Source organism: Panthera uncia, assembly GCF_023721935.1.
Source record: "Panthera uncia isolate 11264 chromosome A1 unlocalized genomic scaffold, Puncia_PCG_1.0 HiC_scaffold_17, whole genome shotgun sequence".
NCBI lineage: Eukaryota > Metazoa > Chordata > Mammalia > Carnivora > Felidae > Panthera > Panthera uncia.
The window spans coordinates 105,209,990-105,225,209 of NW_026057577.1; the positions used below are offsets into that span (position 1 = coordinate 105,209,990).

The 15,220-nt window shown below is 40.7% G+C and overlaps 1 protein-coding gene across 2 annotated transcripts in view; it reads right to left on the minus strand.

The window, feature by feature from the left end:
* The window catches only part of SGCD (sarcoglycan delta), a 559,487-nt gene that overhangs the window by 126,308 nt on the left and 417,959 nt on the right, over window positions 1-15,220 (minus strand). For both annotated transcript variants that reach the window (XM_049647926.1, XM_049647925.1), the window contains exon 5: window positions 13,278-13,397. In XM_049647926.1, coding sequence (XP_049503883.1) covers window positions 13,278-13,397 — 120 coding nt within the window. The remainder of the gene's footprint in view (window positions 1-13,277; window positions 13,398-15,220) is intronic.

Below are 15,220 nucleotides of genomic sequence, written 5' to 3' on the forward strand. Positions count from 1 at the left end.
TCTGGAACGGTGTCTGAGTCTTGTTACATCCTAGCTAAATCCCCAGCTTAATGGAGAGACTGCACATTAAGTGCTCACTAAGCATTAAGACAGGGGACCTCACCTGGAGATGCTAGGGATTCATGAATAGATAGAATTCACATAGGTCTGTGAACTGTGAAAGGGCAGATTTTACATCATTATTTCCTCTCATCTTTAACTGAGATACATCATTCCTTTGATTGGAGTATAGAAAATGGTCCGTATTAATGATTACTCTGTGACTCTTTCACCAACAGAAATCACAGATTTCCTATCACAGTGAAGTTGTACGCATCGCAAAGCCATCATTTATACTCATCACTACTTTGAAATGATGGTAATTCCTCGGCCTACAACTAGATCTTTTTAGATGTGTATAATGAAGACCTCAAATGTTGTGTCACAAAACCGTGTTTTATATGTTGATAACTATGTCATTGGCTTGCTTTGGTCAGAGGCTTAACTGACTGAGCCACCCAGGTGCCCTAGCATTTGCCATTTTAAATGCCTCAGATTTGGGGCAGCTGAGTGGCTCCATGGGTTGAGATTCCGACTTCGGCTCAGGTCATGATCTCATAGCTTGTGAGTCTGAGCCCCATGTCAGGTTCTGTGCTGACAGCTCAGAGCCTAGGGCCTGCTTCAGATTCTGTTTCTGTCTCTGTCTCTCTGCTCATACCCTGCTCATGCTCTCTCTCTCTCTCTCTCTCTCTGAAATATAAAGACATTAAAAAAATTTTTTAAATGCCTTGGATTGAATGGGTACAATGGGTTTAACTCATAAATCGGCTAAAAAAAAAACATTCTGAGAGGAGGCCCATGATCTTCAGAAAAAAGAAAAACTGTGCTTTAGAATGACCACCTAACAGAAATATCAGGCAAATGTTCAGAGACCATAATCAATCTCTTAGAACTTTCTATATCATCTGCAGTGGTGCTTGGGGGAGAGCCATGCTTACAGCAGAGGCCTAACCACTGTCAGTGAGCAGTACGAGAGGTGGGTGACTGGTCCCACCACAGGGCATGGCGTCAGAGTAGAAATACACACTCGCTGTGTAAACTTGGGGAAGCTTACTTCCACATTCTTCCATCTCTTAATTTCTCAGATGGAGATTTCTTTTCTTTTTTCCCCCCTCATCCTGAGCACCTTTAAGGGTGGTTTTCAAAATCAAATGAGATGGCAAAAACAAAAACAAAATAGAAACCCCGTGGAAGTATTTTGATCTAACTAAATGCTACTACGCAGAGGGTGATTATACATTCAGTTCTCAAGGACTGCATTAGCTGTTTTGTGTCACCTCACTTGTGACTTGTGGTAGCAAAGACAGTCCCCCACACTGATTTCTCACACTTGTAATTGGTCTGTCTGTGGATCGCAGAAGGAAAGGCGGCAGGAAGAAGATGGAGAAAGAGGAAAGGTCTCATTTTAACCACCAGTCAATTCAACTCCCATCCTGTAATTCATTTTTTATCCCCCAGCTGTTCAAGTGACAGGACTAAGTTTTTAAACTGAACTTCAGTTACCAGGCTGGACTGCAAGAATAAGAGTGACTTTTGACATCTCCTTTCAAAGAGAACAGCTTCTTCTGATTGCTCTAACTTCATCCATTGAAATCCTTCAAGGGTTAACTCAGACCTCTACTTCTCAGTGAAGGCCTCTCTTTGGACCATGTGTGGCCCCAGTGTTCTGGGCACTTTAAGGGAACACAGCCTTGCACATGGGTTTCTCTGGTACATTTTTCACATCTTATATTCTAGCCTAAATTCGCAAACGCAAGTAGAAACCATGCCTTATAAATCCAAGGCCCTGGCACCCTTCCTTGCTCCGCCAGACATCTATGATCAGAGTCTGCTAAGGAGAAACATCTTTTCAGAGTCCGGGAGGAAGAATTAGGCCACAGGAACTTAGGCTCTCATGCAAGGATTCCCTCATTAAACACAGCTAAAGCACTAGAGCCTGAACACTTCCCAATAACCAGTCAGCTAGACAGATAGGAAGTTGAGAGGGAAAGTCATTTTCCTTGGCAGCTGCGATGCATTTAACAGCCAAAGAAGAAAAGCACATTACCTTCCTCCATAGCTCATAGGCACTCTGCATATTGATTTCATATCAGCTCTCTCCTTTGTTTGGTTAAATGCAATCTCTGCCACAAGCCTGTGATACAATACAAGTACTTTAGATGTGCTCTGACCTCTGATCAGCTCCCATCAAGCACGTTAGCGGGAAGAACAATGAACTGCGTTCAGAATTCATCCGCCATGCTTGTGCCCTGTCCAACTGGGATAAAACTGCCCTTCCGCATAGGCTCAACCTGTTGCCCTTGGGCTGAGCGTGAACACAGGAAAGGTGAGCTGTCTGTGAACACTGAAGGTCTTGGAGAGCAGGCCGCATAACTTTCTTTTTGGAATGTCTTTTTGAATTAAACCTCCAAGCAGAGACCTCACAGATGTGTCTGGTCCCATAAATAGTGGGTCTGTCTGAACCACTCCCCAGCTCATCCTCCATCACACCATCCTGTAAATCACAAATCAGATCTCGTCACTCCCCTATTTGAAGCTCTTTAATGTCTTTCCATTACCCTTAAGTCTAAGTACCTTAATAATGACACACAGTGACCAAGGTAATAGTATGGTTTTATAATAGATGTATATGCGCACATCTCCATAATGATCCATGTATATATGTTTATCTATATATTTATATAACATATAATATAGGCCACATGACATATACAACAAATATATACATACATTTGAAATATATATATGTGTGTATTTGTTGCTATAGGTCTGTGATACATGTTAAACTCACAGGCTCTTTTTACTAAAATACTGAATTGCACACTTTAAATGGACGAATTGTATGATATGGGAATTATATCTCAATAAAGGTACAAAAACAAACAAAATATAGACTTGAAATCTGATTATTGGGTTTGCATCTAACCTCAGCCATTTAATTTCCACATAACGTTGGAGAACCTGCTTCTGTGCTTGTCAGTCTGTTTGTATGTAAAATGAGCATAACAACAAAACTTATATTACAGGGTTGTCTTGAGAATTGAGTTAACTTGAGTTAAATTGAGTTAACATGAGTTATCTTGAGATTTGAATGGTATCTGGTATAGGGTAAGCTTTTAATAAATGTTAGCTATCATAATTACAGCGGGTCTCTTTTCATATCTGGGCACTCTGCTCCTTGACCTCCACCCTCTGGCCCTGCTGGAGTTGCAAAACTTTTTCTAAAAGGTCACGCTTCTCCAGGACTTTGTACATGTCACTCCACACTCAGCCTCTTGACCCCCTTTCCTTGACTAACTCCCATTTATTCCTCCAGTCTCCACTGAAACATCATTTCCTTCGGGAAGACTCCCTTACGGGCAAAATTAGGTTAAGATCTCCTAATTTTATGTTTCCATGATGTCGTACTTCCCTCATGATAAGTCACATTCTTCTCATGTAAATGTTAACAATAGCTGTCTTTCTTGCTTGGCTATGGAATCCAGAAAGGTGGGGGCCCCAGTGCCCTTTGGTCGGCAAAGCAGCTGGCCACAGTAGGTGCTCAATTTGTTGAGTACCCCTGAATTTCTTTTTAAGTGAGAACTCCTACACTATGGCTTAAATAGTGCCAAGAACCTTCTTGTTGATGTCACTCCCTTTCTTTCTTTTTTTCTTTTTTGGACCCATGAAAGTTCTTGCATCACGAATAACTTCCAATTGTCTAAGTATACTTTTCTCTTTGGCTTACAGAATCAGAATCACATTAAATACTTCCATTAACAATTCAGCCACATCCTCTACAGTATGCTGTCAAGAGTGGAGCACTATGGGCAAGTCCTGTTAGCACATAGAGTAGCTAAGTGCTGACTTCTGTATTCTACCTGAGTTTGTAAGAAACATTTCCACTGATATTTAAGATTTCACTGGGTGCACTGACAGCCCTATTGGACCATAACCTATTTGAGATTAAGAAACTTCTGTGCTGTGTCCTTACATCCCCGCATTGAGATTTGATTGGCAATAGCTGTACAAATGGTGCTCAAGAGGAACCTGTAGAAGGAACGATAGTAATATGCATCAGTAACAGTGGGCACTTATCATGCACTTAGCACTGTGCCAGGAACTTTTCATATATTATGTAGGTACTCTGACCACCCTCACTTTACATATGAGCAACCTGAGGCTTTCAGAATTTAGACACTTGTCCGAAGTTGTGGCATTAGAGCCAGGAGAGGTATCCAGGCAGTCGGTCTCCAAACCCCATACCCATCCAGCCATTCTGCTGTCCTACTCTACTGTCGCAAAGGGAACTCTGGCATTTGCTTCTATCCTGTTCCCTGAGGGGTTCTGGACAATTTCTCCCCTCCCTCTCTCTGGATCTCTTTAGTTTAGATTCATCCTCACCACCTTACCCATCATTCCTAGGAAAGACATGGTACAAAAGGGGTTAAGATTAGAAGAGTAGTACAGAGAAAAAGCACAGAGCAAGGTGGGAGGGAAAGCATAAGTTGCTGAGGGAAGTATTTTTAGCACTCTTTTCTCCCACTCAAATAAGCAGAATTAAATTCAAGTCCCTCCAATAAAGGAGAATGAAGTTAATTTCCTTCCCCAGTCTGCACACTGAGAGTTTCTTATTCACATTGTCATCTCATTAAATTCCTAGTGTCACTGTGAAACACCAACATTCTCCTTGGTCTCTGCTGGGAAGAGAGAAAAAAAATCAACTCAGGTGACTTTTGGTTGAATAAGAATATTCTGCAACAGTGAATATAATTAAGGAGAAAGGCGACAATAAACCTACACTATATGGACAAGCTTTTGACATTGAAGATGTCCTGGCAGAACTTTATCCCCTCATTTGAAAACACTCTGTTCTTGGTATTAACTGCCAAGAAGAAAACTTTGATGATAAAAACAAACCAACAGATGCCTGAAAGCACATTAGCTGTAGCTTGATAGAGAATTTCAAGTCGTGTTGGTTCCGCAGACAAAAAAGCTGAGACGTACCCCTCCCTAAGTGCTGGAATTGGTTCTCTTGAAAGCAGACAAAGAGTGAACCTCATCAACTCTTTAATCAAACTAGAAAGCTGACAAATGTCTCCCAACTGCCTTTCCCCCTCTTCCCACCCCACCACGTGCAAGTGAGGGAGACCACGGCTCAGCAACTGGGGAGGTCTGCTAAGGCATTGCTTCTGGGACAGCTGGCAACGTTTACACAGTACAATGAATCCGTCATGCTGATATTAAATCACATCCCTCTTGCCAAATGGAACAGTGTGTGGGGCCCAGCAAATGCTTTTGCATCAGGAATCAACCCCTCAAGCTTGGGGGATGAAGATGCACCTTGAACCGTGGCAGCTCATTGAGGCCTGTGCGCATGGGTGGGTGGGTGCATGAAATGAGGTGGTGGAATCATCTAGGCTTTTGTTAGTTTTGGGAGAATTATGACAGTTCTACTCCGCAGCATTTCAGATGAAACCCCACTCTTGCTCCTCTATTGTAGAATTGTGCTTTTTCTCATTAAGTATCTCTGGTTTATTAAGGTTGGGGTTGTTCATCCGAGACTCTTTTATACTTGGCTTTCTCACTGCATTATTTATGGGAAATATATCTTTATGATCAAATACATTATTCCTGCATTCCTGTAAATAATAAACCAAGTTTGGAATGAGATGCCAGACAACTCTACAAGAAGCAATTCTTTTTAAATAGTTGAATCTCCTGCAGATTATCTCTGATAATGATAACAGAGAGCAGAAAGAGGGCGCTGGCAGGTTCCAGGCTCTTCTGATTTGTTACACAAATGTTCCTATTAGACTGGGGGGCTCTCATCTCTCAAAAATCAATGTATGAATTCATCATCATTTAAGAGGAATTGTGTTCCATTTTTACTATAACCTTTTGGCCTCTCTCATGCTTCCTTCCACTCATGGATAAGATATTTCAGAAAGGAAAAGAAACAGACAAAGATGGAGGGCAAAGAAAAAGGGGGAGAGGTTGTTTAGAATCTACACACACCGCCTAAGGAGTGATTTGATCAGAGCCAAATAGCCAACATCACATGGCTGGTAGGTATGGCAGAACAAGTTCATCACATTCTAAAGCATTGGGTTCCTTCTCATGGAGAAAGGCAGAGTAGATAAGGGAAAGCCTAAGAACACGGGATGGGGACTTCAATGTGTGAGGATGTGTCTGTGAGTCACAGACGTGACAAACCAGCCCTGGAGTTTTGTTCATAGGAAGAAATGGGCAAGTGGCTGTTTGGTGATGCTCTGTTTGAAAGGCATCTCTTAGTTCTTCCTCTGGGATGCCCTCCTAAGCCTAAGCACTCCTTTCTGGAGTCCATCTGTTCAATGTGTATGGATGACTCTCTGGCCCTCTGCAAATGGAACATCTCTTGTGGCCACTGGACACTTGGCTTCTCCTTTAGGTGCTCAAGCATTAAGACCCAGGGCAACTGAAGCTGAACCATTTCTCTCCAATCTCAAACCTGCTCCTATCTAGTTCTATTAATGATTCTACAAGTATCTGACAAAGTACCCAACACCAGAGCCATCCCAGACTTCCCTCTCTTGACCCTCCACATGCACTTAGTTACCAAGTGTCATCAGTTTTACTTTAAGATGCTCTTTCCCATTTGTTCTCTCTTCTCTTTCCATCCTGGTTTAGGTCCTTATGAATCCTCAGCAAAAGCATAATAATACTCTCTTAACTTAGCTGCATATTCTCCCTCCCTCCCATTCTCTATGCAATCAGGTTGGTTGTCAAATATTGCAATGTTCAAAATCTTTCAATCCATTCTTGCAAAAAAAAAAAATATTACTGAGCACTTACTAAGTACCAGGCACTATCCTAGAACCTGAAAAACAAAAGTGCCTTCTGTCATAAAGCTTACATTCTAGTGAGGAAGATATGATATGAATAAACATATTTTTACATAAAATAAACATTTTATCACAACAATGCGTACTGTGATATCTGCCATGAAGAGGAATAGAGCAAAGATACAGATTAGGAATATGCAAACTTTTTCCAGGAAGTGTCAAATAATAAATATTTTAGGCTTTGTGGGTCATATGATCTGTCTCAACTACTCAATCCTGCTGTTGGAGTGTGAAAGCGACCATGGATAATACTTAAAAAATGAGCATGGCTGTGTTCCAATAAACATTACAAAACCAGGCAGTGCTTTCAGCCTCATTGGCCCAGAGGCTTACTTTGCCAGCTCTTGGTACAGAAAGTGCAAGCAGGAGTGTGCTATTTTTATAAGGTGGCCAAGGAAGACCTTTGAGATGAAGTGGCATTTAAGCCATAAAAGGAGAGAACCTTTATATGTAGACTGGAAAAGAGCATTCTATGTGGAGGGAAGAGTAGACACAAATGCTGGGAGACGAGAGCATGCTTGGTGATGAAGTGAGGAGTGAGGTGATGAAAATCCAGTGACTGTGGAGCTGAGTAAGCAAGAGGATGAGAATTTGTAAAGCGTCTTCTGGTGATCTTCACAATTCCTGGGTTCATGGTCTCAGGCGCAGTTTTCAGAATTTTCCATGGTCATACCTTTGATTACAATAATGAATATTTGTTGTTTCTTGCCCAGCGTCCATTCTCTCTTCTGGACACAACACCCCAGTTTCCCTTTGGACAACTGTCCCCTGTAGCTCATTCTTGGTCATTTCCAACCTCAGCGGTGGCAGTGGAGATATGAATCACACCTTGCTCACCAGCAAATTCCATCACTGAGGTCATAATGACTAGTCGGGGATGGGCATATGGCCCACACCAATCTAGTTAGAGGAAAAACTTAGGCCTTTGTTGGATTTATATTCGGAAGGTAAGCACTATTTCTGCTTTTGAAGACAAAAGCCATGATTCTGTAACAGAGCTGAGAAGTGTTAAGAGAAAGAGAGTGACTGAATTTCACTTACATTATTTGAGCTACTGAATCTAGCCTCAAGCCAACTACCAATGGACTTTTCCATCACAAGGCAATCAATCTCCCCACCTCACGACCAAGTGAATCCTTATTGAAAAACACATGCTGTTCCATTCACCAAGCAAGCTCTCCCCGTCTGTTTTGATTTGCCAACGTGTACTCAAGACCTAGTTCAAATGCTTCCCCATTTATGAAGCTTTCTAAACTCTCTCTAGCACACCACCCCACTGCACTCTAGCTGGATTCTGGAATTCTAGTCACTCTGTTTCTATCCTTCTAAGCAGCTTGTTTTTGGGATGTGTGTCTCATCTTCCTGAAGAGACAGAGCTCCCTGAGAGAGCAGGGACAGGGACAGGTACACACATCTCTGTATCTCCATGAAGCCAGAAGTCGCAATTTAGAGCTTTAGGTATAGAAGTGGATATATGATATACACACACACACACACATCTATTTCATGAAAGACTACCACTAAGAATACTGCACTCCTTTCATCATAATTATCCATCGCCAGGATGCAGTAGAAAGTTTCATCAAAAACTAATTCAAAAGGCTAAATGTATCATCTGATGTCTTCCTAAGGAAAAAAAAAATAGCATCAGACCACATTTAAATTTCTATAAATCTTCTGCTAATTTAAATGGATTTAGAATTAATTAAAAATGTTTTTCAATTGATAATAATGTAACTCAGATAATTAGCATCAAGTAGCATCTAGAGGACATATTTAAAAAAACTAATCTAGAGTACAGACCTAATTAACAATTAGAATAACACTTTATAATTATGCTTTGTTTATAAATGCTAGAATGTCCGATTCATTGTTCAATGAAATTGGTCATTAATGAAAATCAAAATTATTTTTCCCTGGTGTCTCCATGAAGATGCCTCTTAGATGCACTGGCTTTTATGCTGCCTATTTTCTTGGTGTTTTTTAAAGGCCATTCCTGTCCAATATTTAATAACTTTATTCTTTAATTAAAGCTGAACAATACCATGCCTTATTGTGCACACTAACTTACACCTTTTTGGTAATTAAGCAGATGCATTTGACTACAAACCTGAATTCTCTCACGTCAAGCCTAAAGAGATAACTCTGCAGTATGGAAAACCCAAGGGTGACAAAGATACCAAGACCATATGAAGAGACACAGGGCCGATACCTTCATGAAAGCAAAGAGACTAGAAGACCAGGGAACTAGGAGACTCCTAGCCTAGGAGACGACAGCCCCATCAGTGGAATTAGGGAAGTGGGTTCTGGAGAGCCAGGGAGGTTGCTGGAAGACACCTAAGTTCAGCTACAGAAGTGAAACTTCTAGAAAGACCTCTATGCAGAAAAATGCAGGCTAACTGCTGAGAACTTGGATTTAGAATTGAGAAGGCAGTTCAAAGTGAATACTGATTGAGAAGGTCATCTGAAAAGAAGCAAGTGTTGAAGCCATATAGAAGTGTGGGATTTCCCACAGAAATGCAAAAAAGAGGAAAACAAGGACTGGACCTGGAGAGAGTCTACACCCGATGCCAAGTGTGAGTCCAGGCTACTTATACAAGATGAAAGAAGGGTTAGTGAGGGAAGCAGAGAAAAAGTCAGAGAAAAGTCAGAGACCTGGGGACAATGGTGGGAACAGCAGAGTATCCAGAATCCAAAACGGGAGGAATTGTTGAAAAAGAGTTGCCTAGTTTTCTTTTCCTCTCCTTGTGGTACTAGTATGCTATGGAGCTCAGGGAAGGTACAGACTATTGTGATAGAAGTCACATGTGTAGTGGGAAGACTGCCTGGATTCAGATCCTGACTCCCTCAGTTTCTCTCTGTGGAAATTTGGGCAAGTTTTACATTACTCTGTGCCTCAGTTTGCTCTTCTGTACATCAAGGTGATAAGCCAGTGCCCTTCTTGACTCTTTGAAGGTTGTTGTGAGAAGCAAATGTGTTCATTCACGGTGATTTGTTTGGTATTTTGCACAGAGTAAACCCTTAACATGTGTTAGCTATATCCAAACTGTGACTTTTCTGGAGCAAAGTGATAAAAGCTGAGCCTACACTCAACTGAAAGTTACCAGCAAAGTTGTGGCGAAGTTGAGTGTCTTAGGTCATGGTTCTCAAACTTTGGCATGCATTAGAGCCACCTGGAAGCTTTGCTGGCTCCCAGTCCTGAGTTTCTGGTTCAGTAGGTCTGGGTGGGTCTTGAGAATTTGCAAGCCTAACAAGTACACTATAGCTGATGCTCTCCATTCAGGGACCCACACTTTCAGAACCACTGTCTTCATGAGTACAGGAAAAGACTCTACAAATCTGGGAATCCAGTCCAGGCCTTCAACCTCTTTTAAGTTCAACTTGAGAACACACATGCTAGCAATATTAGTTTCATGTGCACGTGGGTGAAGTGGGCAGTGGAGTACTTCTTAGCTCTTAAAGGCTCTTTCTATTCTGGCCCTTCCTATGTCCAGGAAATCGGCTAGTCCAAACTTAACTGATATATGGATACTTCTGCAAGTTCTCTGCCAATTTCTCTGAGTACTTTCTTTCATGGACAGAGAGGGCTGTGTAAAATTTCAGAATGTGATGGGTCCCCTGAAATCCAAGTGGACCAACTGAAACCATCACCAACATGATGGTTAGCATGTATGGATGGCTTACCATGTGCCACCACTGTGCTATTCACTCTACATACACTTTACCATCCAGTTCTCCCAACTACTGTGACAGTCAAGCATTATCATGCAATGGCACAGAGTAGAAGGATGCCTAGAAAGGTGAAGTGACATCATAAGGACTTGGCTGATGAATGACAGAAACCAGGATTATTGGCCAGTGTCAACTACAAAACCTATGCTCTCAGCCACTCATCTAAGTGGTTCTTGCCTTCTCTCTTTTCCTCAGGAAAGATGTGCATCAGCAATTACAATCTGTCTACAATGATACCCTTCTCCCTGCCCCCCGTATCTCTTCCTGGATAATTATTCTGTATGAGGCATGGCTTCTAATCCCTTTGTCAAACTATTCAGGGTCCTTTGAGTGTGCTTGAGGAAGTCATTGTCCTAAAAACTGAATAGGTGGGTGTGATTATCCAGAGAAGAATTTAAACAACAAAGTTTCTATATTTAGGAGGCATGATCTTCTTAGGCTTATTCCTTATTATTTTCTACTGCTATTCCTATTCAACTATCAGTAGAAATAACTGATTTATTTATGTATGTTTCTTATTATATTCATTTATCCTTCCATTCTTTATTTTGTTCCACCCTGTTTTAAATTTATTTTTAAGTGTTTGTTTATTTTTTAGAGAGAAAGAGGCAGAGTATGAGCTGGGGAGGGGCGAAAAAGACAGAGACAGAATCTGAAGCAGGCTCCAGGCTCTGAGCTGTCAGCACAGAGCCTGCCGTGGGGCTTGAAATCAGGAAGTGTGAGATCATGACCTGAGCCAAAGTCGGACGCTTAACAAGCGGAACCACTCCACCCTCTTTGTTTTGTATATGTGGAAACTAAATGTTAGAGAGAAAAACAGATTTGGGTAGGGTCACTCTAATCCTAAATGTCTGAGCAAGAATTCAAATCCAGCTATGTTAGACTCCATCATGAAATATGCATCCAGATTCAAAGCTCCTGAGAACTTGCTCAGTCTGATGACTCAAAAAGACAAACTTCTCATTAAGCAGAAAATGAAATTGCCTAAACTCCTCGTTCCACACCATATGGCTGAATCCCAGCTGACAGGAAGCTCATTTCTGCAACACACTAAGCTCATTTCACTGAGTAGGTTGATGCGAGATTTGTAGGGTGGTCATTTCCTAATCTTTTTAGCATTGATAGCAACAGTGGTATTTATCATGATGCTTCCTTTCTACATTTTAACATGAAAAAGCAAATGTTCCTGATGATGGAGAGAGATAGATCTTGTCCTAAATTGTTCTCTAAGTAAAATATCAAAAGCATAAGCAATGACAGCAGCAACAACAACAACAAAATATCCACCTGCTTTCAGATGACCAAAAATTACAATAATCTTCTAGTCCTACTTAACTGTAGGGTGGGGAAGAGGAAAGTTCTTAAATGATACCATCACAGAGTTTTGCACAGGAAGGTAAAGCCAAAGTATTTGGACATCTAAAATTATTCTGAGTCTTTGAAGATTCAGATTTTAAAGAAGTGAGGTGACTCAGAAAGTGCCGAAGAACTAACGGGAGGTACCAAACTCCATTTGTACACAATTATCTTAGCAGGAGGACCATCACTTTTCCCCTGGGCAATTATTTTATAGCTCATATAGCTAAGTATTCTTTAACAAAAGGAGAGCCAGAAATTTTTGTGTTTGTTTCCTCCACCACCCCCCAAAACGTAGAACTCATGTGGGAAGTGCTATTTCTACAAGTAACAGAGAAAAACATTAATACTAAGGGTTGGCCAAGGTCTTAGAACATATTTATAGGCATTTAGGTATGCTGAGTCTGGAGTCCTTGGGCAAGGATTTCAACTGGTAGCTTGATCTTAGACCATTTTCTTTACTGTTGGTAAGCATTTGTGTACTTATCTGAAATTGGGACAAATTTGAGGAGGTAGCAAGGTATAGTGCTTTAAAGTCAAGCATGCTGAATTCAAAATACCTGATTGATAAAACATGAAGTCATTTAATCCTAGGGACAACTTGAGATGGTAGGTGTTCATAGCCCCACTGAGCAGGACAGAAAACTGGCTCAGTGAGGTCAATACCTTGCCCAAAGTCACACAGCTAATTGGTGACAGAGCAGGGACACAAGACAGATCAGCTCCAGCACCAGGACTCTGAAACCACCATATTAGACCATTTCGCTGTAACTACAGAAGACTAATTTGTTGTGTGTCCCAATCCAGTGATTCCAACAGTGGCACCATAGATATTCCTGTAAATGTTTTCACCAATTAATTCTTGGGTCTTTCCACCAGAACTTCTAATTCAGCATGTCACAGTTGGATCCATGTGACTTTTCAGAAGTTCCCTAGGCAATTCTTAACTTATAACCCAGTTTAGGAATCTCCGTATCATGTATGTAGATCTTGACTGCTTCTACCAAAACTGCCTGCGAGGACAGTATGTGTTCATGTGTATTTGTTGGCATGAACATGCTTCCCCAAATGAAGCTCCGTGTTGGTAGTCATGCCACAAAACCTCCTGACTTGAGAACTTTTCACTGGGGTACCAAATTCTGAGTTTAGGGGGTGGGGGAGTTCATCTACCTTACTTTAAGAGAATCCAGGTAATTGGCCTAAATCTCTCTTCAAGGCAACATTTCCCTTTTCCTCTAAAATGTATACATTGGTATCATATCAATTATATGATCAAAGTTTCCTTACCTAAAACTCTTAATCTCTCAGCTCCTACTACCACTTCATCGTTATCTGCAGAAAAGAGCAATTTTCCAGAAACTGTCTTTACTTCAAACTTTTTGCCATAAGCTTCTACGGCTTTTGGACCTAGAATGGGGGGGGGGGAGAGATAGAGGGAGAGGGAGAGGGAGAGAAAGAGAGAGAGACATTAGTCTCATTGCATTCAATTACAAAGTGTTTTTCACAGGACACATGCATCTGATGAGGTTATGTGGGACTTTAATATAAGTGGATTGTTTTTCAGGAGCCAATCATGAAAATTAGTCTTGTGACTCTGGCCATGTCTTGTCAATTACTTTTAATCATGTGCTCTCAGGCTGATTTTAAAGACCATCGTGTCCCTTCTTCAAACTAATGCTTGAATGAGGTTTCCCTTAGCTAACTACCAAATTACTATCAAATACTTGTAGATTTTGGCTTGAAAGTATCAAGGCATAGAAAGTTCACCACCTCTTGAAGTAATCGGAATATCTATGGCCAGCTCTAACTCTTGGAAAGGGTGTCTTTAAATTCAATTGATGTCTGTCTCAGCCGGTACCCTTAAACCATTGGCTGTATTTGATACCAGACAAGTCTATTTCCTCAGTATATATAGATCATTTCCTGGCAGAAAAGGCCAGAAAATATATTGCAGTTAATTACCAGAAAGTTATTGAATCTTTTATGCTAGAATTTCACTCAATAAAAAATAAATTTTAGAGGATTTATCATATGGCAACAAATGCTATCCTTGAAGGGAAGCTATTGTAGTGGCATCTTCTGATGTACCCAAATAGAAGTTTAGACATTTATTAGTAAATCAGAAAACTGCAGAGTTTTGGGTACCATGGAAAAAATAAGACAAACTAATGTGTTAGAATTCCTTAAACAAACAAAAAAACAAACAGAAGGTATTGTAGTTTATCTGAACTAGAACTAACTGAATATCTCAAGTTCAGGTGGCTCTCAAAAGCTGGTCTGCAGAAATTAATCAGAATAACCTGGGAGGTATAATCATCTTCACAGAACCTCACTCAGATCAAAAAGAATTTATCTTTTGGTCCAGAAATTCATAAAGAAAAAAAATGGAGGAAAGAGTCTAAAAATTTTATATTTTCCCAAAGCTGATCAGGAGATTCTGATAGAGCATTTCTGTTTCAAGTTATTTTCAAGACAGTGTCATTTAATTATAAAAAGCAGTAATGAAAGGGCCCTCAATGCCTTCCAGGTATAGACCAAACAGAACAAACATGTAGGTGAACAAGTTGAGTTTATTATTCATTGTTGTGATAGAGAACACACACCAGGGGCATCTCAGTAAGAGAACACACACTCAGGGCATCTCAGTAAGAAAGACCTTACTATAGTATTTGGTTTTATGTTAAGTTATTTTGGGGCTGAATTTAAGGAAGCAAGGCTTTGCTTTGGATAAGGTGCTGACAGGAAGTGGGTGTAATTTTACAATTGGCATGTTAATAAATCTTATCTAGAGGTGGGCAAGATCAGAGCAATGCTAAACCTGGAATGGATAAAAAACAGAAGTCACTGATATTAACCAGGATTGAAGAAGTTCAGTCATTTTGCTGGTTTGGATAGGTGTTTCCATTTTTATCTGTTTTCAGACATGATTAGAGTTGTCTTTGTTTTCTGTTTTGTCTTGATCCTTCATGACCGCCACGTTGCCTTGTCTGGTGCTGATGTTCTGCGAAATGGATTATGTTCAAACAGGAGAACACAGAAGCCTGGCTTATATTGCCAGGACTACTCCTGGACGTCTAGGGGTGTTTTCCTCAACGACAAGACTATCAGACTAAGAATCAGAAGACAAGAATTATGTTCCAACTCTCTCATTTTCTGGTTATGTGACTTGGGGAAAATCCTCTGATCTTTCTGAACCTCATTTTTCTGCATCTGTAGAACTGTACTATCAC